The sequence below is a fragment of the Balaenoptera borealis genome (assembly GCF_965194805.1).
Source record: "Balaenoptera borealis genome assembly, chromosome: 12".
NCBI lineage: Eukaryota > Metazoa > Chordata > Mammalia > Artiodactyla > Balaenopteridae > Balaenoptera > Balaenoptera borealis.
In genome coordinates, this window is record NC_138869.1 from 53,437,128 (window position 1) to 53,464,996 (window position 27,869).

General features: G+C 47.0%; 1 protein-coding gene across 10 annotated transcripts in view; it reads right to left on the reverse strand.

The window, feature by feature from the left end:
* TRANK1 (tetratricopeptide repeat and ankyrin repeat containing 1) overlaps positions 1-27,869 on the reverse strand; it is an 88,152-nt gene that overhangs the window by 37,859 nt on the left and 22,424 nt on the right. For 8 of the 10 annotated variants that reach the window (XM_082348270.1, XM_082348277.1, XM_082348279.1 and 5 more), the window contains 12 exons: positions 27,024-27,074; positions 24,910-25,036; positions 22,997-23,147; positions 20,458-20,576; positions 17,816-17,899; positions 17,078-17,216; positions 15,187-15,318; positions 13,067-13,237; positions 7,051-7,212; positions 6,255-6,509; positions 4,308-4,484; positions 771-3,668 (listed from right to left, as the gene is read on the reverse strand). In XM_082348270.1, the coding sequence (XP_082204396.1) occupies positions 771-3,668; positions 4,308-4,484; positions 6,255-6,509; positions 7,051-7,212; positions 13,067-13,237; positions 15,187-15,318; positions 17,078-17,216; positions 17,816-17,899; positions 20,458-20,576; positions 22,997-23,147; positions 24,910-25,036; positions 27,024-27,074 (4,466 nt within the window). Of the gene's footprint in view, positions 1-770; positions 3,669-4,307; positions 4,485-6,254; positions 6,510-7,050; positions 7,213-13,066; positions 13,238-15,186; positions 15,319-15,720; positions 17,000-17,077; positions 17,217-17,815; positions 17,900-20,457; positions 20,577-22,996; positions 23,148-24,909; positions 25,037-27,023; positions 27,075-27,869 lie in introns of those variants that run through there. The other 2 variants (XM_082348272.1, XM_082348271.1) reach the window with 2 other exon arrangements.

The following is a 27,869-nucleotide window of genomic DNA, read 5'->3' on the forward strand; positions in this document are numbered from 1 at the left end:
AATTGACGTTATTACTTTACATTTTAGAAGCAGGTGCTTCCAAAGTGCTTTAACAAAAGTTCTCAAGCAGTTTAAATGTTCCCTTGAAATGTTTTCATGTCATGGCCAACACCTTAAGCTGTAATTACTTAGAGGTTCATTTCCATTCAACCACAGCTTAAATCATCAACCTAAGAATGAGTAGTGATGACTACTGAACTTAATGGTTACCAAAGGGGGAAGAAGGAGGGGATAAACTAGGAGTTTGGGATTAACATATACACACTACTATATATAAAAGAGATGACCAACAAGGACCTACTGTATAGCATAGGGAACTAGACTCAACATCTTGTAATAATCCATAAGGGAAAAGAATCTGACAAAGAATATATATATATAACTGAATTACTTTGCTGTACACCTGAAACTAACACAACATTGTAAATCAACTATACTTCAATTAAAAAAAAGAGAAAAAAGGGGAATTTCCTGGTGGTCCAGTGGTTAGGACTCCGCGCTCTCACTGCGGACGGCTCGGGTTCAGTCCCTGGTCAGGGAACTAAGATCCCACAAGCCGAGTGGCCAAAAAAAAAAGAGAGAGAGAGAGAGAAAAGAATTAGTGGCAAAACTCATAAGATCTCTTGTTCATGTGGGTAGTTACTAACAAACTCCAAAATATTATCCTTAGCTACAAGAACCCAACAAAAGCTAGGCCACAGCTTCAAAAGCAGCCCAAGGTCAGTGCCCAAGCACCTCCCCTGTAGGGAGAGCCCAAGGCCTGGACGTACCCGAGTGGGACCTGTAGTTCTGGTACAGCTGGTAGATCTTCTTGGGCTTGCGCACTGCATACTGCTTGTCCATGGTGTTCTTGCTGGCGTAGTGGAACAGAGAGCGCAGATCACTGAAGCGGAAGGCCACGCCCTTCATGATGCTCTGAGCCGTGTCCCCGGTGAGGAACATGGCGTTGGGGTCATTGATACATTTCATCAGCAGCGCCAGCTCCGCTTGGGTGAAGTCCTGGATCTCATCGCCATAGAGCTCGTGGATGGACCATGGGAGCACCTTGAGCTTCGACAGCCTCCGGGACAGGTTGTATAGCACATCCTCTTCATCAAAGTACCCTTTCTGAGACCTGATCTGCTGATACAGGCAGAAGAGGCCATAGATCTCACTCCGGTCTTCCTTGAAATTGGGGCACCGCTTCCGCCCTAATTGCTTATATGCTTCTTCTGTGAGTCTCCCCTGGGGGCAGCTGAGGGCCTCAAAAGACCCCTTCAGAAAAGACTTTATTTCTTTCCAAATCAGGGCAGGGTTGTAGGAAGTCTTCCCTTTGATCATTTTGGGCCATATTTCATTGGCAAACACCTCAAATGTCACGTACACCCGGGGGTCACTGTCACATGGGCGTGTCTCCACAGTTTTTTCCTCCTCACTGTAGTCGTCTGCCTCAGCCTCCTCCTCATCTTCCTGCCAGTTGGTGATGGTCAACTCTTCCTGCACGGACCATCCTATGATGGATCTTTTCAAGCTGCCATCTTCATTTCTCAGAAAAAATGGTTTGGGCAGAGAAGCATCAAGCAGGAGGAGCAGCTGCTTGGAAGTGACAAACAGAGGAAAGTTCTCATCCCGTAGGTCCTGGAGTTTGTGGACACTGGGTTCCAGTGGTTTGTAGTGACTGGTGGCCTTGGTAGACTTGGAAAGCTCAATGAAATTCCTCTGCACCTCCTGGCACAGGACGTGGTTCTTGGTCACGAAGATCTGATGTAAATGCTCCAGCTGGTGGGGCTGTTCTGGGGCGGGTCCTTCCACCCCTTGTTCGGGGTCCCCTGGCTCCCCACTGGCTCCCCCTGCACAGGCTTCACTCTCCTGCTCCTCTTCTAGGCTGTCCACTGTCTCCACCTCAGTGGATCCTTCCTCCTCCTCTTCCTCCTCCTCCTCCTCCTCCTCCTCCTCCTCCCCACCTGGACCCTCCTTTCCGGGTTCCAGTTCCAACCTTCGCTTCAGCCAGATCTGCCTGGCCAGCAGCGGGCTTCCCGCCTGCTCGGCTTTCTCCCAGTAACCGTGGAATTTCTTCCACAGCCTGTACAAGCAGCAAGTCGTCTTGCCGGTGCCGCTCCGCCCGATGAGGATGATGGGTTCCGCTGGCCTGGGGTTGACGTCGATCACCGTGTACTCAAGCTCTCCCACCCGGAAGGGGTACTCCACCGTGGCCATCGTGTCGTTGAGGATGTTGTAGGCCATGCTGGTGCTGAAGCTGTGGAACTTCATAATGTTATACTCCGTCTCCACTGCGCTGGCAGGGGGGAAGTACTCAGGATCCACGTGCGCCCCGCCCTTCTCGGCCTCCGTGTCCTCCACGTAGCAGCGGGGTATCCGCTTTTGGATTTTCTTACTGGTGGACACCTGGTCCTTGTTGATACCCTTCAGCTTCTTACGCAGGATGCAGGACAGGCCCCGGTTGTAGGCACTGCAGATGGCCCTGATGGAGTCTGACAGTTTGCTGTGATCTACGATGATGTCCCAGATCCGGATGATTTCCGTGTAGACCTGCCTCGCCTTCTCGGTGGGGTGTGCGCTGCGCTCCGCAGCCATGATCTTCTCGGGGTTCTCGCTGCACCGCGGGGAGAAGTCAATGGTGAGCTCCCACAGCATCCGGGCCCCTTTGTCCAGCTTGGCCTCGAAGAGCTGGATGCTTCCTTTCAAGTTCTTCAGCCGCTTCCGCAGGCCCCTGGTCCATTCACCATTGCCGAGCTTCTGGATGGCGAGGATAAGTTTCTTCTTCATGACCTTGGTCATGACCTTGCTGGACAGCTTCTTCAGCATCTCCGAAGTGCACTCGATCTCCCACGTCATGTTCTCGAAGTCCAGGAGGCAGGCCTCCATCTCCGGCACGTTCTGGTCGTCCTGGTCGTCGCTGCCCTCTGTCCCCCTGCGACCAGCAGGCACGAGCTGCACGGTCCCGAGGCCTGCCTGCTCATGTCCCTCCGCGGCCTCAAGGACAGCGGGGCTGTTCCCGCTGCAGTCAGAGCCCCCCGGGGCGCCCTGTAGCTCCTGTTTCTCTCCTACGGTGCCAGCTCCTGTCTCCAGAGGCTCGGAGTCCTGTGGACAGTCCTCCTGGAGGGACGGATCCAATTCCACCTGCTGAATCAAAGCCATGATGTCCTGCACAAGGCGGTCTCTCCGTGAACAGGGCCTGGCAGCCCCAGGCTCTGGCCTCATAGTCTGGGCATCCGGCAGGCTCTCCCAGCTTTCAGGGACCCTGGCTCCTCTGGGTGGGGCTCTTGCAGTGCCGCTGCAGGGCAGTGACTTGGAGGAGCCCTTGAGCTGAGCTGTGTGAGCCGGGGCTGTGCAGCGCGGGGGCTTCCCGGGGTGGGCGGCAGCGTCCTGTCGGCCCCGGCGCCTGCTCTCCAGCAGGGCTTTGTTCCAGGCCAAGAGCATTGCGTCCTTCTTCTTCACCCGGTGCCGGGCGTCTCTGCCTTCCTTGTTCTTCAGGTTGAGGTTGATGTCAAATTTCACCAGCAGACCTATCAGCTTCCCCACACGCTTCTGCATGCCCTTCTGGAAGAGGATGTGCATCAGCGTGTTACCGCTGTTGTCCTGGATATTGGGGTTGAGATAGTAGAACTCGGTGGGCTTGGACCAGAACAGATCCAGCAGGTGGCTGAGGAAGTTAAAACCGATGTCAGCTGAAAGACACAAAAATCCTGTGAGTGCTGAACGGCTTTTCTGGGGAGCAGAGACGCCAGCCAGGGGTCCTCAGAACACAGAACTTCCCCAAGGATTTGATAACCCAGTGGTTCTCAACTGGGGGCGATTGCTCCCCAATGGACAGGTGGCCGTGTCTGGAAACAGTTTTGATGGTCACAATTTAGGAGGTGCTACTGGCATCTAGTGGGTGGAGGCCAGGGATGCTGGTAAATATCCTACAATACACAAGACAGCGCCCCCAGCAAAGGATTTATCCTGCCCAACTGTCAATAGTGCTAAGGTGGAGAAACCCAGAAATCACCGTAAATATTCCAGTAAGAGCCTTTATGTCAGGACCCTTGAAATGGTGTAAATAAATGGAAAGTATCTGCAGCTATGGACAGCCGACTTTGGAACTTAAGAATCCTCCTTCATCAACCCACCCTGACCGTTCACCATGATGGTCACTTCTTCCCATCAAGCTATGGGTGAGGGGCCAGGAGATACAGGCCTGGCCAAGAAATGGGCCTTTTCCAGATGGTTACTTTTCCCAGTAGGAAAGACCAAGGAGCACAGCATCCATTCTAACACCCAGCTTCCTCCTCAAGAAAAAGACTGCTTACAAAATAAAGGCCTACCTTTGATATCTAGAAAGATGTGGAGTGCGGCATGCAAAGGAGTGTCGCCTTCCGTGAGAGAAATGCTACGGGGGTCCGCACCCTTGGTCAAGAGGAGGAAGGCCAGCTCGAAGTCCCCATGCTTCAGACACACGGCAAGCGGCTGCTCCTGGCTGCCCTGGAGACCCTCGGGCGAGGCTGGGGGAGGCAGAGAGAAGGGCCCGGTGAGCAGCATCCCTGAGCCAAGGTCAGCAGGGCCCACCTGAGGGGGGCGGGACCGATTCTGCCCTTTTTTTTTTTTTTTTAAATTTATTTATTTTATTTTTGGCTGCATTGGGTCTTCATTGCAGTTCACGGGCTTCTCACTGCAGTGGCTTCTCTTGTTGCGGAGCACGGGCTCTAGAGCGCAGGCTCAGCAGTTGTGGCGCACGGGCTTAGTTGCTCCGTGGCATGTGGGATCTTCCCTTCCCGGACCAGGGCGATTCTGCCCTTTATCCCAAATCAAGAGGGGGTGCTGACCTGACTTCTGAGGCCCTCCTGCCACGCCCCCTTTCTGGGAGGCAAGGGTTTCCCAGTGCCCTCGGAGGGAAAGCCTGCCCCCTTCAGATGTCCTGTCCCTGGGCCTCACCTCCTCTGTCTCTCCAGCTCCCCCTCCCACCCCGCCACAGGACCACCATCAGCACTGGAGTAGGGATGGCGTGAACAACGGAACTCCCAGTGTTTGCCCAACACAGTCCTGGACATACACTCGGTGACCAGGACGTGAGCGTGCTTCCCACATCCTCTGCTTCTAGGAAGCTTCTTCCCGAGAATGCCCATCGGCCCTCATTTGCCATGTTCCCTGACACATCCCTACTGCCACATCACCTTCTTTTTAGCTCAGTCCACACCTCCCCTCTGCGCTGCCAGCTCCCTGACCTCCACCCCGAGGACTGCAGCCCTCCTGCATTGCCACCCACCAGCAGCCATATGTTCACTGTCCATCCTGGGGCCCTGGCACCCGACCCCAGGGAGGCCCTCAATAAGTGCTTGCTTCATCAGGAACAAAACAGGAATTCCATAACCGCCATCGTTTCTGGGCAAAGGTAGTAACACTCCACGCAAGGAATGGGTTTGAAGACATAAACCACAGGCGACCTTCCATCTATCTCCTGAAACCCGTGGGTAGAGCCAACGCCTGAAGGCGTTGTAAGTCACTTTGAGAGTTGGGACCAATGTGGCATCACTCCTTCTGAAGGTCATTTCCCCTTAAACGGCAAGGCAGGCGGAAAACCACACAGCCAAGGCGCTCCGCCAAGACTCTGCATCCATGAACTCATTGAATATTCAAAACAGCTCCAAGAAAGGGGGACTAGTTTCATTCCCATTTTATAAATGAGGACACGGAGGCATAAATAGCATGCCCAAGGCCAGTTAGTAGTGGCCTTAGTGGGGGGTAGTGGGGAGCGTAAGGAGGAGGTTAGTGCTTCCAAATTCATTTTAAAATAAAACCTGATCCAGCAAGACGTCTGCACACTCCAGACATACATCCAGCCAAGTCTGATCGTGCTGATTAAAACAGCAGATGTTTCCACCCACCCATTATTTGGCTGTTTCTTTAAAAAACAAGCATCACAAATCCCAATCCATGGATCAGAAAAGAATGTCACAGAGTTTGACAAGGACCCAGGTGGCATACTGAGTGCAGGGAAAAGTCCAATTGGAGGCTGGAAGGAAATGACCGCTGTGGCTACACCAGGGCCCAGGCCCCCTCCACAGGCCTGAGGTTTCTTACACAAGAGAGAAAGGGAAGAATTCACAAAAGCGCATCGAACCCATCACTGTTTCCAATGAGAAGATAGGGAGGAGGAAGAGAATGAGGCAGAATTTAAAGGAATCTCTGAAATCAAGCAAAAAGCCCCATGAACTGCGGCACCTAGACTCCCCTGGGATGTCCCCCCCGGTGCTGACTCAGCATCTGGGACTCACCTCCGTGGTCTATCAGGTGGCCCAGAAGCAGGGTCCTCCGCTGGTCCCAGGCGCTGAGGTGGGGGAGGATGGCACAGAGGTCGAGGTTCGAGAGGTCACAGCCTTTGATGAGACAGTCCCCGAACGGTGGCTCCCCGCTCACTTTGCGGGTCAGCAGCAGAAGCATTTCAGGCCATTTCTGTTTTTCCAGTAAAAACTGGATGAAGGCGTTGGCACAGTCACGGTCAATGTCATAGACCAGGTCGGGAGGGATTTCTTTCAAAAACAAGAACACACCACACTCCAGAAAAAGGTTCATGTTATTTCTGTCCCCAGCCAAAACCCAACACAGAGGGACATCATCACCCCAAGTTACAGATCAGTATTTTTAAGATGTGGGGAAACCATAAACAAGTACTTAGTTATTTGGGTCATGCTACTCAACCACATGTGAACCTCAGTGTCAGCACTGGCGTGTGAGCATCTTGGGAAGGTTGGAAATACCCAAGGAGTGTAGAGTTCTAGCCAATAGAAAAGAGAAACATCTGTGGTATTTTAAGTAAGGATAGTATATGCAAATTCCAGGAGGCTGCATGAAAAACTAATAACAGAGGTTGCCTCTGCGGATGAGATTTAGAGACTGAAGTTCAGGGGTGGATGATCGACTTTTCACTGAAGAATGTTCTGTGTTGTTTGAATGTTTTACATGTAGATCATGACATTTATTTTTTAATCAATGTTTAAACAGATAGTAGAAAAGAGTTTTAAGGTGCGTAGAGCATCTTTGAACACTATGGAAGGTTGTGAGAAACCTTACCTTGCAGAGAAGAAAGGAGGCGCAAGAACCGCTGAACCACTTCTTGCTTCAGAAAGTTTTTCTGCAACAAGCGGCTTCCGGAATTCATGTACGTCACTAGCTGCTCAGAGGCCTTCCGGAAAATGTCGCCCTCGCTAGCTGGTCCCTCGCCATTGCTCAGTCCTGCAAAATACCCCCGGGTGCTGCTTGTGACTGCAGAGATCACAGCCTCATAGATTGCAAGGATGACCACACCTTTCCACTCCTCTGTGGAGCCAGGAGACTGAAGTGCCTGTTCCCCTCCCGGATCCTGACTCTGGCCTGGCTTCATGACCTGCTGTGACCAGGAGAATGCAGCAGGTTTGATTTTTGCGCCAGTTCTGAGCCTGGGCCTCAAGAGGCCTTGTTTAGTTCTATTCAGGTCCAGGCTAGATAAGAAACATCATAAAACAAAGAGGAATCAGTTCAGTTGTCCAAACTGAGCCCCATAGATGTGAAAGAGCCCAGCTAAGATCAGCAAGAAGCAGACACTTGAAGGAGCTCTGTTAAGGCTATGAGAACTGCCCAGCCTCAATGGCTGAGCTGCAGGATCATGAGCTAAATAAGTGCTTGTTGCTCTAAGCCACTAAGTTTGAGGGCTGTTTGTTATGCAGCAATGGATAACTGATACAACAGTTCAGGGAAGTGATGGCAGGAGGGTGGCTTACTGCAGCAGCAACATCCAACTACATGCCAGCCACCCATGCATCTAACTGGCAAGTGGAAAAAGCCAAGAGTAAGGAGCCACCTCTCTGGCCATAAGAGGGAAAACATTATCCCCTTGGTTCAATTTACTGAGAAAGTAGTCATGAGTAGAAATCAACCACTGAAGAAAGGTTGAAAAAGGGCAAATGTTTTATTTGGTATCAGATTATACACTCAGAAAGCTCTCTTGGTTAAAATGGAATCCTACTGAACAGATAACTGGACATCTGTTTTCACACCCAATGAGATGGGCCTGGCCCACAGCATAAGTGCTATCATGTGGTGAACAGGTGAATGCATGTTCAATGTCATGTTCTAACAGAACAGGAACACTTTAAAGGAGATGGAAAAAATAAAAGCATCCCATTATCAGCCACGTCTCCCACAGCAGACCCTGAGGCAAGGATTTGTGTGCAAGTAGTTTATGAAGGAAGAGACCAGTGAGGGTGGGGGGATCGGGTCAGGGTCGGGGAGGAACCAAGCAGGGTGTGAGCTCAGGCTGAGTCCCACGGGGTGGGGGTGGGGGGGTGCACTGCCTGACACCTGGGGGGATCTGGAGTGAGTCACACCTCAGAGCTGTGCCATCCAAGGCAAGGGAACCGGGCTTTCAGATTCTCACCTCTTTCTGCCACCGGCTACAGCCTGCCTTGGGAGGATGTAAATTCCCAGGCACTTCTGGTTTGAAGGAGCCTGAGCAAAACAGGCTCCATAAACCCATAGGCGGTTCTCCTTGAGAACGAGCCTTAGGTGCTGGCTTTGCAAAGTGAAGGCACACCAGGGAGCACACAACAATGGGAAAGGACCCAGGGGACCCAAGCAGAGTTCCGATGTCAGCTGCTTGCCTTCTGATACACACCTGGATCACCTTTCAACAGATCAGAGCACCAGAAACACACACACACACACACACACACACACACACACACACACACACACACACACACACACCCCAACTTCTGGGGCAAACGCCCACTGCCCTCTAATCAAGAGACCTTCCGGTGCCAGATGGAAGCAAGAACTAACATTAACCCTAGCACTAACCTCCAGAGAAAAGAAAATGGAAAACCTTGGCAAAGGAAGACTATATCACCTCAGTGAGCTGCCTATTCTGAGGCAAAGGACATGAACTGTGTGGTGTACCAATGATCGACTAGCACCCCTGGGTTTGGCATCCCACCTTCATCCAAGAATGCCTATGAAGACACAGAAAACAGTGAAAACTCACGAATCAGGAAAATAGACGCTTGGTAAAGGAGGAACTTCCTTTACCACCAGGCAGATGGAAAGCTGCCACTTGTCCCCCTGCCTCATGCCTCAGGGCATCATTCCTCCACCAGGGCAGTTAGTTTAGTACAAAAGTCACTTGAAACTGAACAGAAATATACCAAGCTTGACAAAAGAGACAATTAGATGCAGTTGTATAATAAACGCATGGTTGTGTGGTTCAGAATAATTAAGAAGGCGGTCAGATCAGAGAAGGGTCCTGAAATCAGAAAAGAAACCAGAGTGGCATATCAACAACATAAAAAAGCATAAAAGGAAAGGTGCTGAAACACTGACAATGGTAGCCCTAGGTCAGCATCTCTGGGTAGGTATGGGTGATTTGTTTATTACTCTGAACTTGTCTTTTTTTTTTTTTTTCTGAATTTTCTATAAGCTTAATAAGAGAGAAAAGAAACATCAGGATATAAAGTTGCTTATACATGATAATCAAGGTTTTTAAAAAAGATTACGTAAGTACTGAACAGCAACCAAAAGACTGGATAAAAATATGCCCAGGTGTAATTACAATAAATTTTTGTTTTTATATAAAATGAAATTTTTACAAATTTTCTACAATGATCATATTTAGTAGATATATACAAGCAGATTTGAAGTTAAAAATTAAAACTACAAGAGATCTTCCGAAGCTACAAGCACTCAGAAGTGTTAGAAAATAGAAATAAATCATTTCAAAGAGATTTTGTTTTTGCATGAAATCTTCCTTTTGAGCTAAAAAAGGTGAAACTGCTAAGTTTTATTACATATGTTTTATCAATTGAAATTTATGTAACCATCTCATTTTTATAAAAGAAAATAAAAATGTGTAACTATAAATGCATGGAATAAGAGTAAATGACTAAATCACAACTATACTAATCTTTTCAGGCAGGTGGGCTTATACAGAATTAATATTTTCTTGTCTTCCATTCCTATATTTTGTAAATTTTCTTTTTTAAAAAAGAATCTATTGCTTTATAATGAGGAAAAAGTATCATCAATACCGCACATCTGCATTTACTGAAAACAGGGCATTGTGTGATGCTGAGGGATTTGAGGATGACACACCATGGCCTCTGAGTCACAGGCTGCGTTTATGCGGGAAACAGACACACAGAGAAGGTCCGCGTCCTCTTAGTGAAGAGCTAGAGGCGCCTTCACAGAGCAGAAAGCAGCTGGCGCCCAGAGGAGGACCAGAGAGAAAGGCTTCAGAGGCCTGGATTCGTTCTCACTCTGAAAGGCCACGCACTAGTGAATCAGAGAAAATCACAAACAACTGCGAGAAAAACAAAGACTCCAATCTCGTTGGTCCTGAGGACAGTCGGGCATCAGCTGCTGGAGAAGGTGGACATGCTGCCATCTAGTGGTGGCTGTGAGAGGCCGGGAAAGACAGGTAACCAGGACCACTCAGGTTCACACCCCCATCCTGCCCACTCCCCGTGGGCTCTGGCTTCCCCCAGCAGCTAGTGAGAAAGGCAGAATCAGCAGCTATTTAAGATTCTATTATACCAGGAAACTGAAAAAAATCAACACTTTAAAAACAAAAACAAAAGTGCATGACATGCTAAAGTCTACAGCATTCTAAGAATTAAGATTAGAATTAATGAACAATAAATTTGCAAGCACATCAGCCATTTTCTACCATTCACTGGTGGTCCTTCTCTAAAAGTTTATTTTAAAACCTTGAAATTCATTGGCAGAGAAATCTGTTTGGTTAGTTTCAATTTCTCAAACAGTAGAAAACCATCCTGAAACTGAGGTTACAGGTATAAGCTCTCAGGAGGCCTCTCACAATAATTTATTAATTACACCACCTCACAGAATTACAATTACAATTCCTTAAAAGAGAAGTCATTTAAAAACTAAACATGACATATCACAGCTTTAAAAGAACATCCCAGAAAAACAGGACTCTGCAAATACATTTATTCCCATGTTCTCACAGAAACAACAGGAGATATTTTAAATAAATGAATAAAAATTAAAACATAGATGGGGAAACAGGGGGCAGTGTTAAAGGAAAAGCAGCTCCAATCTCCCTCACATAAAACTTTCCTGACCCTGAAAATTGCCACGATCCCCAGCCTGGCAGGGTGCCTCCCACTCTCCCCACCACACACACACCCCACGTGCTGCCTACAACCTGCTGCCTACTCACCCATTCCAGCGGGGGAGTGTTTCTGGAGAAACACATCCAAATAACTTCAATAAATGCGCACTAACCATCTATTAAGTATTAATAAGTCTAGTTGTTCATTCATAAATACAAACCATCCAAAGATCAGAAGATAAAATAGGAAAAGCAACAGCACAAAAGAGAAGCAAGAAGAGGGATCAACTAAGCCCCCAAAAAACATAAATAACTCACAGAAGAGAGGACAACGGTCTTTAAAAAAATTCTCACCATTCTTAGAGGCCATTCAAGAAGAAGTGGCAAATGTCAATCAAGCACAAGTTGTCACAGATAAGAAACAATCAGAGAACCAGGAAGAGTTCTTAGAAATGAAAACTGAGTTTCCAAATTAAAAAATGCAATAGGCAAGCTGAATTATAAAAGGAAACGCTAAAGTTCTAGTTAAAGATCTCGAAAGAAAACAAGGAGCTAGAAAACATTAGGGAAAGTAGAGAGACATGTTATAAATTCAGGAAGCTCATCCACGTAAAAGTGGTGGCAAAGAGATGCTGGAAGGGAACAAAATGATAGAAAATAATTTCTCTGAGCTAAAAAAAGTTAGATTGAAAGAGGCCAGCAGGTGCCAGGCAAGAAGAATGCCTAAGGACCCACATCTAGACACATCCCAGGGAAATTCCACAACTCTAAGGACAGAAAATTCTAAAAGGGAAAATAAATGAAACTGACATCACTTCTAATCAGTAACGGAGGCTAGAATACAAAGTTGTAAGGAACGAGGTTTTACAGAGTATTTCATAAATCTAAGAGATCCCAGATTGTCAGACACACCAGAAAACGCTGCCATTAAACTGTGACACGTCACTGATTGTGAAACACATTCCAGTTTCAAAGATGGCAAAATGTGGGGGGAAAGTGCAACTGAGGATCGATAAAATACAATGCCTATATGCAGACCAATTCTCAATCTAAGGATAAAGACATTTTCAAAAACACCACGAGTCTACTATGCATATCTCCTCCGTGAAAAACTTACTGGGGTTGGTACTTAGCAGAGTAAGAGAAAAATCTAGACAGACAGCGTGAGCCACAAGAGCCACATATGAGCACAAGAACTAAAAGAAGCATAATATATATGTGCTGGGGCTACAGTCTAAACTAAAGTCTAAATAAAGTCTAAAAATATATGTGTGTACATACATATATACACACACATATACAATAATGTGTATGTATATGTTTCATCAAGCCAGGATGCTTAAAGAGTATCACATTTAAACAGCAAAGTTTTCAGGGCATTTGGTGATTCTTTTTTATGGGTCCAACTATGCTACTATTTGTAGAAATCATACTACCATGTAAATGTGATTTAATGGTTTTCAATGTTCAGAATCAATCTATAGATGAAGCACAGAAAACCCAGAGTTAAGGAATAGGATGTAAATGACACAAATAACTTTACTAGACAAAATTCAACAATGAGGGCTGACTTGTTGCACTTTACCTTATACAGCAGTTAGTCCATATATGCTGTCCCAAACTGACAGCTCAAAAAATAGAGCTATAAGTGTAGTTTTAATTGTTAGCTATGGTTGTTTCTGAAAAGTGGGCTTGATTTTTGTTATCTCATGGTCTGTCTGAATTTTTTCTTTCTTACTGTGTGCACGCATGGAAAAAAAAAATCACCCTTACTGCCCAAAGGTAGACTTGCCAAGTTTCCAGAAAGTGGTAGACACTCTCACAGTAAGAGTTGTCTCATTCTATCTTTCAAAAACAGCAAACAAGTTTTCCAAAGATTGTGTGTGTGGGGGTGCTCACTTCCATCTTCATGTACCAAGAAAAGATAAACTGATTTGTACCAGTTTTGCCCCCTCTAAAGAGTTAATTCCCTGGAAACTGTACCTGAGAGGTCCTTAGAACATGCTGCCAGCTTTTCCAAGTGACTGTTGATTTTCTCAATGGCTTTGAACTTCTTGCTCCTCTTCAGGACATCCACGGCGGACTGGGACTGTCCATCCAGCAGAGTGGGGTCTGCCCCAAAGCTCAGGAGCATCTGCACATCGTCTGTTTGTCCTAGAGCAGGCCAAAGTGAGAAGCGGGGGGGGGCGGTTTGTCATGGTTGCTTCTGTAAGGAGACATCCCCATGAGTGCACTTCCTCCCAGTTCCCGGCCTGAACAGCCCGGGGCAAGGGGACCAGTGTCCCTCTGCTTATAGAAACTGAACTGCTGGCCTTGGGCAATTCAGCCAAGTCCCCAGAGCAAGGAGACCTGTGTGGAGTGTGAAGGACAATAGCTTTTAAGAGGTTCAGAAGTGCACTCCCCTCTACCTTTCTCCCCTCTCCTTGGCAACAAGCAAGGAGAGGGGGAATCTGGTTACTAGGCAACAGTTACAGCTGTAAGGATGACAGCAAGCTGTGACTTCAGATTTCTTTATTCCCTAGAGAGGAAACAGAATATACTTCCAGAAAAAAAGCCTGTCTGGAGACAAGAGAAGAAGTGGCAATTGCTTTTGCATCAGGGTCTTCTTGTCACTGTTTCAACCCTTGCAGCCCCACCTCTGGCTGCCAGCTCCATTTGCTGCTTTGACATATCTATTTGCCAAGCATCAAGGTGTCTCTGTGATCACAGGTGCAACAGATTTCAGAATGTAACAGGTGTATCCCTGGAGGTACCAAGACTTATGTGAGCACAGAGGGTTAAAGGAATCAATGCCCAATTCCCAGCTTCCGTACCCGTGCTTTCCTAAAATTCACCACCTTAACAAAGCACCTCTACTCCAGGTATCGTCCTGCTGGTGATGTTCTCCTTCCCCATCTCCCCAGTCACAACTGCTCTTCTCCCATTTTACAAAAATAAGACAAAATTAAAAAGTCATACTTCTTACCCATCAAGTACCTCACTGTGATAGGCAGAATTCTTAGACAGGCCCTGAGATTCCCAACCCCTGGTGTACACACACCTTCTCCCAGTTATCCATTTAATACTAATCTAAACTCTGCTATGATGAGACTTTGCAAATGTATTTAAGGTCCCAAAGCAGTGGACCTTAAGATAGGGAGATTATCCTGGCCTGATCACATGAGCCCTAAAGGTCAAAGGTTTAGAGGTCAGAGACAGGAGAGGGCAGAGATTCAAAGTATGAGGAATCTGATGCGCAATAAGTCTTCCCCTGCTGGCTTTGAAGACAGAGGAGGCCACAGGACAAAGAATGTGTGCGATCTGTAGAAGCTGACAGCCAGCAAGAAAACGGGACCTCTGTCCTACACCTACAAGGAACCGGATTCTGCCACAATCATGTGAGCTTGAAGGAAGGCCTGGAACTCCAGATGAGAATGCAGCCTCAGCCAATACCTTGATTACAGTCTCAAGAGACACTGAGCAGAAAACTCAGTCAGATCACGTCAGACTACTAACCTACAGAGTTAGAGTGTCATTTTAAGCCACTAAGTTTACGGTGATTTGTTACATAGTATAGAGACCCCATGCATTTACCAAAGTATTGCCCCAAAGGAGGTGAAAGCTCCTGACCTCCAGAGTATCAACCTAAGGGAAAATTAAGTAGCTGCCAAGCCCCTTTTAAAAGGCACCATGACACATCCTTCTCTCACCTCCCTCCAAAATTATTTTTTTTAACAATTACTTATAGAAAATTTAATATATTTATGTTGCTTTGGTGATCTCTGTAGTAATAATAATTTTGTAATAATTAAATCCAGAAAAAAATTAATGCTTAGAGTCTTAAATCACAGAAAGTTTTTTAAAATTTAAAGCTACATAAGTACTTTTGCTCAAGAAGAGTATCACTGGATAAGACTTTCAAGGATAAAATATATTAGAGTAAACTTCTTTCTGAAAAGCAAACTGAACATATGATCCAAAAAAAAAAGGAATGCATAATTTGATATTTTTGACTATTAAAGCCTGTCCCGGGATGGCACGGGTAAAGCGGTCAGTTGTGTGGGTTCCCTAGCGCCCGAAGTCACGCCACCCACAGCACAGCTCCGAACGGAGCTGCCACTTACGCTTGGTGAGGTACCCTGGGGAGTGGGCGGCAACCACGTGCAGGACGGTACAGCCATCGTTGTCCTTCTGGTTGATGCGACCCCTCCACTCGGGCTTGTGGTCCATTAACCACCTGAACAGATGGTTTTCCCCTAAAGGAATGAGTTACTGATGTCATTTTCAACACACAGAAAAGCTGCAAAGCAAATCACTGTGCACCACACTGAGGGAACCCAAGGGGCATCCAACACACATTGTCACTTGCCACAAACAGGTGTGGGGACACAGAGTTTGTGCACTGGAAGGATGAGTCATATAAAGTTATTCATAGGAAACTTAAGTCAGATTCCCTAGAAGCAGAGCCTGAGACAGGGATTCTTGTACGTGTGATTTATTGACAGAGGGAGAAAGACGGGGAGGGAAGCAGGGCAGGGCAGGGGATGAAGGCAAGCAGAGATGTGGCCTCAGCTGAGTCGGCTTCAGCCTGATCCCACGGGGAGCTGTGGAGCAGGAACTACACTACAGTGCTGACCCACCTTGAGGCAGGGGCTCACCTTTTGTACCCCGGTGTCAATCAATCCAGAGCTACAGAACCGCCTCCAGAGAGGGAGATGGTGCCTATTGGCAAAGAGCAGCTCCCTGGCAAAGGAGGCAGCTGTGGTGCAGCAGGTGGGGCTGGGGGCACTGGTCGTAAAGAGGACCTGGGCAGGGCAACAATCATTACCCCACTACATTACTATCAATAGGACGAAGATTTCAAATTCTTTCCCCAGACTCCTTCCTTGTAGGTCCTGGAAAGCCACATAATTCTGCCAACTCTGTCGACACCATTTGTCACCATGTCAGTTTTCCTCTGAGAGACGAATCGGGGATAAACTTGAAGACTTGATCTCATCCACACCTGCCTCTAACCGCAGGAGCAAACTTAAAAAGTAGACACAGAGAGGAATTGTGACTTTCATACCCAGAGGCACACCTAATTTGAAACTGGGAGGATTGGATCAGAGTGCTTTTAATCAGACTTCATACTTTTACATGTTTTATCCACTGTATAAGAGTGAAACCTTTTATGGATTCTCCAACAGATGAAATGTATAACAACAGGGCAAATCTGGCTGAAGCAGAGATGGGGGCTCAGGTCTTCAAGCCACTGGCCACCCCCCCTCCCATCCTGAGGAGATGCTACAGCCTAGAAGAGGAAGACAGTGTAGACAAGTTCTCTTGGCTCCTTCTGGCTCTAAGATAGTGTGGGTCAGTGTCCAACAGTGAAGCTACATATGCTTAGAAAAGAAAAACAGACTTCTATCTAAAGTGTAAATGTGGATATTATATGTGTGTGTGTTTTAACGATAAAAATATTTTAAAATTCAAATCCTATAGCCAGGTGGTGAAGACTAAAAAAAGAAAAATTATATATACATATATGAAAATAGGATTCCTTTAAAAGAACCACAAGCAAACTGTATCAGCAATAGCCAGTGTTTCCCTTGGGGTTTCCCCCCTCCCACTCCCCACAGTAGCTGGTCCTCTAGTCGAGAGGAAATGAACTTGGAAAAAGACCATGGCTGCCTTTGCCACCGGGAGGAGACTCCCTCCACAGCTCCCCTGAGAGCTCTGTCCAGCAAAGGCTGTCTGTCCCAAGTCCCGTCCTTGAATCCCAGGGCTCCACTCTGCTGCCAGGATCTGTCTGAGAACACAGAATCCTTTCAGTGTGGGCCTCTAGCTATGAGGTCCTGGGAGAAAGAAAAATGATGCTGTTTCCCTGCTGCCTTCATTCATCTGAATGATCAAATCGTGAACTATTCAAATCATCTGAATAGTCCACACTCTGGTTTCACTTGAGCTAAGTGCAGTCCCTGAAGTCCGAGCTGGAGGGCAGTGTGGTGGGCGTACCACCAGGAGAGAACTCACGGGCCTGGATGCAGAGGCGCATGAGGGCGTGCAGCGGGTACGGTCCTATGGTCTCGACGCTTGCACCCATGGAGATGAGCCACTGGACTAGCCTGGGCACCTGTTCCATTTTCTCATAAAGTCCAATGAAGACGTATTTCTGGAAAAAAAAAAAAAACACAGGCAGAATTACGGCAGTTGCCATATCAATATGAAACTTCAAACTCCTTTCCCATCAAGTTTGGGGTTCTTTTTCTTCCAGTTTTATTGAGATATAATTTGACATACAGCACTGTATATATTTAAGGTGTACAGCAGAAGGATTTGGCTTACCTACATCGTGAAATGATGACCACAAGTTTAGTTAACATCCACCATCTCACATAGATACAACATTAAATTAAAAGAAGAAAAATTCTTTTTGTGATGAGAGGGCTCAGGATTTGCTCTCTCAACAACTTTCATACAGAACATACAGCCGTGTTCCTTATATTCATCATGTTGTACATGACATCCCTGGGACTTATTTATCATATAACTGGAAGTCGTTACCTTTTGACCGCCCTCATCCAATTTCCCCTTCTCCCACCCCCCCACCCATAAAGTTTAGAATCAGTAAACCCCTGATTAGCTGTGGCCCCAGCCTCAGATTACCATAAATAACAAATTTGCAGTGAGGTAGCTGAAGGGGAAGGTCCCAAACACCACAGGCTGGAAGTGGCCTGACTTGAAACCGTATGTGTCAAGAAGCCACCTTACCTCAAAGAGACTTTTCAGTGATAAATTTGGGACACGGAGATTTCTCGGTAGCCGGTCTTTTCTCGCTGACAGAAGTAGAAATGACTGATGAAAGGGGAGAAACAGAAAAAGCTGGAACAATAATGGTCTCCACATGGGTTATTAGAACAAAAGTAATCTTGAGCTTTAAAACGCAGAAACAAAAACACAGAACAAGACACCCTCTAGCCCTGTCTCTTTTTTTAAGTCACCTGCCAAGCTCTTCAGCCTGAGCCATGATAACCCAAGTGTCTCTGTCTGGCAAACTTCCTGTTGGTGCTGAGAGCTAAGCTCTCTCCACCTTTCCTCAAAGCCTGCTGAGGACAGGAGCAGCCGATGGCAGGCAGCATTGGGACAGTACAGGGACAGGGAGGTAAACAAGTAATTTCCTGCAAAGTTCTTAAAGCTTAGCAAGTAGAAGAATCAAATCCTTTTGAAATAGCCCATCCCAATTAATTCTTTAGCACATTACTGCTATTTGGGGTCCATGAGACCCTATCGAGTGGTGTGCTGGGGCAGCTCCTATAAGTGAGAGCTCACTGTGCACATCTCTTCCCAAATCTGAGTCCTCCAGTCGACTTAGCAGCTTGAAGTTGGCCATTGAAATCGAGAGAATTTACGCTACAGGAAGTGGCAAATGCCGCAGATCAGGACTTTTTTTTTTTTTTCTCAGAAAGTCCGTTGTTAAACCACTGACCCTAAACTGAATCCCAGAGAAGTTAAGCAACTTTCCCTAGGTCACACAGAGAGCAAATCCTGAGAGGCCCCTACTGGGATCATCCAGGTACGCCAGCTGGTCCAGGAGTTCTAGGCTTGGCATGGCCATGACTGGAGACCCAGTCTCAGAATCCACGTCCCTGACGTATGCTCTTGCCGGTGGGCGTGGCACCACAGGAACTCAGTCTATGGCTACATCTTGCTTCCAGCTTCTTTCAGTTTGATGCCCACTCTTAACTGCTCACCCTAAACAGACCCCACTGCCCAGACTCTCCCAGATGACAGGTTCAGGGCTCTGACAATCCTGATGGCTGACCTGGCTTTTATAAGGTGCCTCCGTCTGCAGTGTTTGAAAATGGCCTAGGCTCCACTGCTGGTAGGATACGAGACCACCGCTTGGGCTGGATTCCTGGGCCTCCGTGGCTGCTGGGCCTCCGTGGCTGGGTGATAGCCCGTCAGGAGCTACTGGGCTCCCACTCCCTCCCTCTGCACATAGACTACGGAGCTCTAGTCACGCTCATCCCACGTGGGGAAGAGGGGACGTAAAAGGTTCTTTCCTGGGGGCTGTAAATGGAACTATTTTCCTGTTAATGAGGCCTAGGGCCTCCCACTAACAGATCTACCCTAACACTTGGAATCACAGAATTTTAGCACTTTTTAAAATAAAGCTAGAAAGATCTCTTAGTTTACTCATCTTATCGGAAAAGAGAAGATCCCAGATTTCTTGTTAACAGGGCCCCGGATTTCTGATTCCTGGTTCCCCAAGAGTGCAGCCTGCTTTCCGCCCCCTCACTGCCACGTTCTCGAGACTGTAATATGGGGATGTGCTTCTGGGAGCCTGTGGCCAGACTTTAGGGGGTTCCCATGAACTCCCTGAAGCTACACTCGTAATTGTGTGTATGTGTGTGTGCAAAGAGAGTCTCATCGATTTCATTAGATTCCCAATAGCACCCGTGACCTTCTCAAAAACCGAAGAATCCTGTATCCTACAGTCATCCAGCCTTCCTGGGTCCAGAGTCCTTACAGGCTGCCCTGGCTTTTGGTGACTTTTCTGGACTGCCTGGCTTTAAAAAGCCTGCAGGCCCTTTCTAACCAAACTCCCAGCCTGGGCCAGCCCATTCTCAAGAGCGCTTATAAGCTGCCGTCAATGACAGCTACTACTCATTGGGCACTGAGCATACAGGTGCCAGGTGTTATAAAACCCCTTTGGCTCAGTGTCTGGCACACTGTAAACCCTCAATGAACATTATTATCAGGTGCTTTTGGTCCACTATTTCTAATCCTCACCTCAACCGGGAGGGAATAGGTTTATATCCTGCAACTTCCAAATGAGGAAATGAGGCTCAGAGAGGAAGGAATTAGCCCAGACTAGACTGGGGAGGATTTGGGTTCACGGAGGCACCTGTGTGGCACTGAAGCCCAGTTTCCACAGTCCACTGGGCTCCTCCATCCTATGGATTCCTGGCTCTGGATTCAGGTCCTACAGCCTTGCTGCTACCTGAGGGTAACAGTCCCTTGAAGTCATACAGCAACCCTCTGAGAAGCACAGGCACGTTATCAGGCCCTGGCTAGCAAATGCCGTATAAAGAGGATTATGAAGACGAATAGGCAATTGTTTATTTCCCTCATTCCACATCACCATTAGTATCTGGACTTTACACTTCTTTGATGACAGTGGAGACACAGCAAAGAGTGAGGCTGCCACAAACTTTTCCTAGCTTAAAAAATGGAAACTGGCGAACTAATATATCTCAGTGACTTTCCATCTTTAATGAGGTTAAAGTTTAAAAGTTACTTTGGCATCAAGATAAGCAAGTACTAAATTATAATCCCCCAGTGCCAGCAGAAAGAAATCATTTAAGCAAGAATGTACTTTCCCCACAAGAGAGCCATCTCCTTTCACTTACATGCAATAATCCTTTCTTTGCCAACTTTTCTATTACAGATTGCCACACTTCAGTTGAGAATCCAGTAGTGAAAATATAATCAAAGCAGGGCAAGAAGCTTTGCAAAACAACAGGGTCACCTGAAAGAAAGTTCCAGAATTTAGAAATTTTAACTTGGGGAAAGTCTAGAACATCTAGGAAAAGGTAGTCCAATTAAGACCACACATAGACAAATGATAAATTTAAGATATCAAAAAGAAAAGAGAACTGGGAATTCCCTGGTGGTCCAGGGGTTAGGACTCCATGCTTTCACTGCACGGGGCAAGGGTTCGGTCCCTGGTCAGGGAACTAAGGTCCTGCAAGCTGCGTGGCACAGCCAAAAAAAAAAAAAAAAAAAAAAAAAAAAGGAGGGGCCATATACGGGTGGGGGAGTGGGAGGTACAAACTACTGGGTATAAGATAGACTCAAGGAAGTATTGTACAACATAGGGAATATAGCCAATATTTTGTAATAACTGTAAATGGAAAGTAACCTTTAAAAACTGTATAAAAATTTTTAAAACTTTAAATAAAAAAAGAAGGGCCTTTTCAAAGTATATAAAATCCTATATAATTGAAGTGGTAATCATTTTAAGTTTGAGTGAAAGTCAGTCCCCTAAGGCAGCATAATGTGACCTAACACTCACTTAGCTTCTCTATTTGCCAAGCCCAGTGATGGGTGTTATACTAATCCCTCAAACAAACCAATAAGGCAGTGCCTATTACCTCCATATATGGAGGAGGAAATGGGTGCTTAAGGGAAGTTATAAAACTCACTTCCTTTAAGAAAGGTGACAAATATCATTTTCATCCAACAGTGAGAAACTATGAGAAATGAGATCAAGCTTCGTGGCTTATCGTGCAGCTAGTTCGTGACAAAACCAAGACGGGAACCCAGGTCGAGCAGCTCTTTGAGTCAATTTGCACTCTTTCAAGCTAGTGGCCTTTTGCATTTCATGACCCTGCAAACTCGTGGATGAGAACATCCAAGGCGACAGGTCAGGGGCCAGAATAACATGGCACCTCTTTTAGGATTATCAATTTCCAAAACTGAATAAATAGCAAAACAAACATATATTGTATAAAAAGGATACACAATTTTCATAAATACATTTTTCAAAATTTAGAAATTGGGCCATGGGCATAACATTCATCCTCCAAACAGGTATACTCTAGTAGAAAAGTCTGGGATGCACTACCCTAAGAAATCCTGTTAACTGCCCCCCTCAGGATCCAGATTTCTTAGAGGGGCAGTCACCAAGAGACAGTTGTCTGGAATTCCCATAACTCTAGCCTGGCTTCTGACAGAACAGTGGCTTTTAAAAGACACAGAGGACAATGAAGAAGTGTAGGGAATGGGTCAAGCCATCAGGTTCAGAGGAAAGGGAAGCAGGCTTTAGTCACTGTCAGCAAAAGGCTGACGGGAAAGCTGCGACCCATTAGCACCTGTCTGGACACTTATTTCTCTGCCGGGAGACACAGCTGAGCCCACCTCTAACCACTTCCCACCCACTGCCTGACACTGCTCTCTCCCCTTCTCTGTGCCGAACTTGCCAAAAATCTGTAGGATCCCATCCACAGACCACAAAAGTTGCTTCCCCACAATTGCAATGGGAAGAGCTGGATCTATATCAGTTGAGTGTATCATCAGCAGTAATTTCCCCATTTTGAAGCTGAGAGCATTCTCCAGCAATTCTAACATGTGCCGTTGTTCACATTCTACCATCTCTAGAATCGGGGCGTGTGCTGCTATCAACGCTGTCTCACCGGCAGAACATAAATTAGTGGCGCATCTTGAATTAGTGCAATCTTAAATTTGACCAAACACAGTATTTGGAAACAACAGCCTGACCACTGGCAGAACTTTAGACTGCGCTGTGATAACCAGGGAAAGAGCTCCTTGGTCCCTGGCAGGGAGCATATTACATTGTGTTTCATAACTGTCTATTTTTGCCAATTCCAGGCCACTGACAAAGCCGTCTCACGGGTCAGGTCTTCAGACTAATAACCCAATAAGTGATGCAAACCGCCACCCTCCGCCCAACCCGGTGTGTCCCTCGTAGACTGTCAGCTTCCACAGGCCCCTCCCTCAGCCTTTTCAGATTGTTTTCATAGCAAACAGGAACATTTTCTTGACACACTGGAGAGATACATGCAAAAATCACGTAAAACACGTAGTATAAGTAGGGAAATCCCTATGGCTAGCAACACAGAAAACTTAATAAGTCTGAAACAAAACTGGAAAATTGGGACAGCTTTAAGTGATTTGTGCAAAAAGACCCAGTTGTTTTCACAAAGGCCCCAGTCAACAAAGCTTCCCATGTGCTTTCTAGTGTAAAAACCAGTTTCATTCAAGCTACATAAATAAGCCACAAAGAAAAACACCCAAAAAAAAAAAAAAAAAAAGAAAAACACCCTGTAATTATCTCCCCAGAAATCTGAGTCCCCAGGAGGCTTTCAAAGAAATCACAAGCACTTTAAAAGAAAGAAAGAGGGCGGGCCTCCCCCAGTCCTGACTTACTGCCCATCGTGGTGAAGACCCCCACCAAGAAATCAGCAAACTGGGTCTGGTCCTGGTTGACTTGCACGAGTCGCAGACCCTTGAAAAACATGTGAGCAGCTTCATAAGGCTTGAGCAACTGCAGCAAGGAATAACCAGCTCGGTAGTATCCCTGCAATGAAGAAAAGCAAAACCGTAACACACCCGCATCTCTTCTGACCTGCTGCTGAAGGCAAGATTGAGGCTGTGAGGAAACAGACTGCAGGAGTCTGACTTCTAGGTACATACAGATTTCTAACAAGCTCTGGATACAGGATTTCCACATTGCTCCTGCCATTTTTTAACTGGCAAGAAAATAATCCCTTTCGAGTCCGTGACATGTACAGCATCTAACATAGGACCCAGAGAGAGGGAGCGGGCCTGGTTCCAATGACATGTGCGGTTTATGTATTCATGCCTTAAATCGCAGCCTGGCCAAGAAGGGAGGAATGAAACCAATCCTACGAATACAGTGTTCTGGAAAAGAATGAGATGTCATGTCAGCACAGGAGTTGTTCCCTGCTCCTTTCAATCAAAGTAAACACAATTTCCAATGGTAATGGCAAGCACTGAGGTTTACCCAGCCCCACATTATAGGCAACATACACCAGAGGCCAAAAAATTTTTTTGGTTTCTGGAGAGAGAGGAAAATTACAATGATTAATACAAGAAAATGGTCAGTTTTGCCTGTATACAAACTGTCAAACTCTTGAGAAGGAACAAAATGATTAGTACTGCTTTCCCCACTTTAACCATCAAAATGAATCAGTATCAAGAGCTACCAAAGCAATTTTCTGTCTAAGATAACACAAGGTGTTCACCAACTGGGTTCATAAAAAAGCAAGCACCTGAAATTCCACTTAATACCAAATCTCTGATTATTTACTGATTTGTTTCCACCGTCATTTAAAAGTCTAAAACAGTAGATAACAATCAGAAAAAGGAAAGAAAAAAAGGTGTTTTTTTTTTCCCCCCCCCAACCAAGCAAGCTGGTACAGAATTTCCCATTTCTTTGCCTTCCTCAGTTCTAAGTTTCACCTTTTATTTTGGAGGGAGGGGAAGGGGATCAGAATACATCACCCCAAAATGTGACACTTTGGCATAAGGATTCTTTTGAGCTGAAGGCATCTGAGATTCAACAGATGCAGAAAGAAGCCTTCCTGGGACTTCCCTGGTGGCACAGTGGTTAAGACTACACACTCCCAATGCAGGGGGCTGGGGTTCGATCCCTGGTTAGGTAACTAGATCCCACATGCATGCCACAACTAAGAGTTCGCATGCCACAACTAAGAGTTCACGTGCCACAACTAAGGAGCCCACCTGCCACAACTAAGGAGCCCACGTGCCGCAACTAAGGAGCCCGCCTGCTGCAACTAAAGACCCAGCACAACCAAATAAATAAATAAGAAAGAAAGAAAGAAAGAAAGAAAGAAAGAAAGAAAGAAAGAAAGAAAGAAAGGAGCCTTCCTGGAGCCTCCCTTCTCTGATTAGAAGCAGAAACTCCAAGAAATAAAGATTGCTATAAATCCCCTCTCCCGGAGAATTCTTATGGCCACAAAGAAGATAGTGAAACTTGCAAACTGCAAAGAACATGAACAGACTACGAATATTGGTGCAACTACATCAGAACAAAATGAGCTCCACCAGGATCTCCACTGGACTCCATCTGCCAAAAGGCCCGGCTCCGCTCTCCCCTGCAAATGCCTTTCAACACTTGGCCACCATCCTTCTTGCTCTTCTCCAGATACAGCACGCATGCTCTGTGCACATCTGTCTTAAGTGCAAAGAGAGTTGAATGAGAAGCACTCCTAGCATTTCCATTTTAAAAAGAAGGAAGGGAAGGAGGCAGATTAAGAGGAAGAGGCAGCAGCCGCAGTGTCTGGCGGTCACCATACCTTCACGTAGGTTGGATCCCACTGGAGACACTCCTTGGCGGCCACGTAGGCCTCGTTCCATTTCCCGAGGCTGTAAAACGCATTGGATTTGTTGCACAGCAGCACAGCCAAGTCCCTGGAGGAAACCCTGTGAGAAAGGACCAACTGGTGGTCGGTAAATAGTTCTTTCATCCTGCAAATACAGAACCTTGAAGGCCACCATTCTGGTGTTGGTTGCTGCCATCGTGATAGGGTTTCAGCAGGAAGTGTCCCAATGATGCCTATGACACCTGACCCTCATAGCCTGGAAAGCCTGGGATGTTTGCTATGCCCCAGTCTCCCTTCCTCACTCCCAAATCCTGTTCCTATCTTTTCGTGACAAATGTTCTCAACACCTTGGGTCTACCTCCTACTGATCTCCACAGGTCTTTTTATCCTTTAGAGACCATTGGAGAAGATGCTACGAAAGGACGCAGAGGATGGGCGTTCCCACCGAGCCCTCGCAGAGAATAGACTCCGTGGGAGCCACCCCACATGCACGGAGGCAGAGCTCATCAGAACACATGACCACACTGTCCCCACGGGCCCTGCGAAAGATGCAGGATGAACACTGTTCTACTACCTAGGCAGGGCCACCCAAATGCGTGCAGGACCCGGGGCCAGAGTGCAAAAGGAGGCCCTCACACCATGTGGCTAACCCCTGTCCGATACAGTAGCCACAGGCCATGTGTAGCCATTTAAATTAAAATTAATTAAAATTAAATAAAATTTAAAATTCAGTACCTTAGTTGTATTAGCCACCTGTTAAGTACTCAATAGCCAAATTCTCTACTATAGAACATTTGCATCATCACAGAAAGTCCTATTGGACAGTGCTAGTCTAAGTATTTGAAGGCCATACCTCAAGCTTACAGATGTTCAATAAAATATCTTTTAGCCTTCTACTTTATAATAACTGAAAGGCAAGCTTCAAATTTAGAACACAGGCACTGTCAGGGCAGGGTGGGCTAAGCTGGCACCCCTGCCCACTCCCTCTTCTCTTTCCATCTCAGCCTTCATCCTGCACTGCAGAAGACACAATCCCAAGCTCTGTCCACACTCCTGACCTTGGACAGCGCTCCAAAGAATGGACTGCGGGTAAGAGGCCTGTGTAGGCCCTAGGAGCAGGGTCCATGGACAGGAATTCCAGGGGCCTGGTACCCACAGTGTGGACGAAAGAGGAGGCAAGGGCTCTGGCTGGGTAAAGCCCCTGGCCCCAGACTCCCACCTGTGGGGAGGGTACAGCTGGAGGACGGCCAAAGCAGGCCTGTAAAGCCTGGCAGGGCAGGGCCCCTCCTGCCTGGGTCTAGGGGGTCACACAGATGCAAGGTTAGTGCTGAAACCAGGCTGCAAGAAGCAAAACACAAAATATACCATAATAGGTCAACAGAAGCCCAAGTGCTGTTGAATTCAAGACACACGAGGTGGGAAAGCAAGGCTTATGCTTCTTTTTTTTTTTATTGAATACTTTAACTGTAAAAATAATACAAATAGAAAAGTTAGGTAATACAGATACCCATGAAAATAAAGCAAAGCAAAAATCTCCTCTACTATGTCCCTACCCGCAGTGCTTGGTGTATCCGGCTCCTCTCACTGCCCATCACTCCCTCTCAGTGAAGGATGAGGACCCAGAAGCACAGAAGAAGCAGTGGGGCTGTCAGAGGGTAACTGACAATGGAGCCGTGGCCACAGTGTAGTAGACGCCATGTGTCCAGCCCAGACACCCTGGCCAGTGCAGCCAACCCCAGCAGGAATGAGTGTTGGCTACAGCTAGGGTCTCCTGACGCCCCGTTCTCCAGAGATTTATCCTCAGCCTAATGGGAGCTGCCCTCTCCCCAGAAAGTTACACCCCCGTTAGGGACTGTGTCCCTCCCCCCACAAATTCATACGTTGAGGCCCCAGCCCCCATAGTGATGGTATTTGGAGAGAGTGCCTTTGGGGAGGTGATTAGGTTTGGATGAAGTCAGGAGAGTGGGTCCCTCACGATAGGATTAGTGCCCTTATAAGAGACAGCAGAGGGTTTCCGTTCTCTCTTTCCACCATGCGAGGATGCAGTGAGAATGTGGCTGGCTGCAAACCAGGAAGGGGGCACTTACCAGGAACTGAACTGGCCGGCACCTGGACCTTGGACTTCCCAGCCTCCATAACTGTGAGGAATAAATTTCTGTTGTTATTCCACCCTGTCAGTGGTAGTTTGGTACTGCAGCCTGAGCTGACTAATCCAGCCCCACTCCCTAGGACAACTCCTGGGGCCAGACAGCCTACGACCGGTGACTGACTGACGTGGGAATTAAAAGGTCAGCCTCCTTGTCCCAAAGTGGGAAGCTCTGCAGTACAACTCCGGCTCCAGAGCTCCCCAGGGGATCAGGCTGCAGCTGACTCCAGCGGAGACACCATCCCTGCCCTATCCTGCTTCCCTCAGTCCCCTTCTCCTGAGAGCACCTGCTCAGTTAACCACAAGTCCCTAAACCCCTATGTCAGCTGGCAGCAGCAGGAAGGCAGTGATGGGCACGGGGAACTGTGTCAGGAAGGTCCCATGACAGGCAGCATGTGAGGGTGCAGGCAGGTGTCCCGTTAGTGGTCACACAGCTGGTAAGTGGTGGCGCTGAGATCTGAGTACTCACAGTGTGGTCAGTCTTTGGCCACAACCACGACACAACATTACCTTTTCAAGAAAGGTCAATGTTTTCCCCCGAATGAGGAGCTCTAGGCCCAGCTCTGACAAAGCTCTGACCTGAACCAAGAGGGGGCAGAATGACAGAACTACACAGGCTCAGGCCAATTACAGTCAATTCAAGTCCAGCTGGAGTGTAGACACCAAGGAGGGAGGAGGTGGGAGCCACGTGTCGGGAATTCAACTCAGTGCCACTTCTCGGTACACGTTTAGGCTGCATACACCCTACAAATGCCAACCTCTGCTTCCTCTACTACAGCTGTCCCCA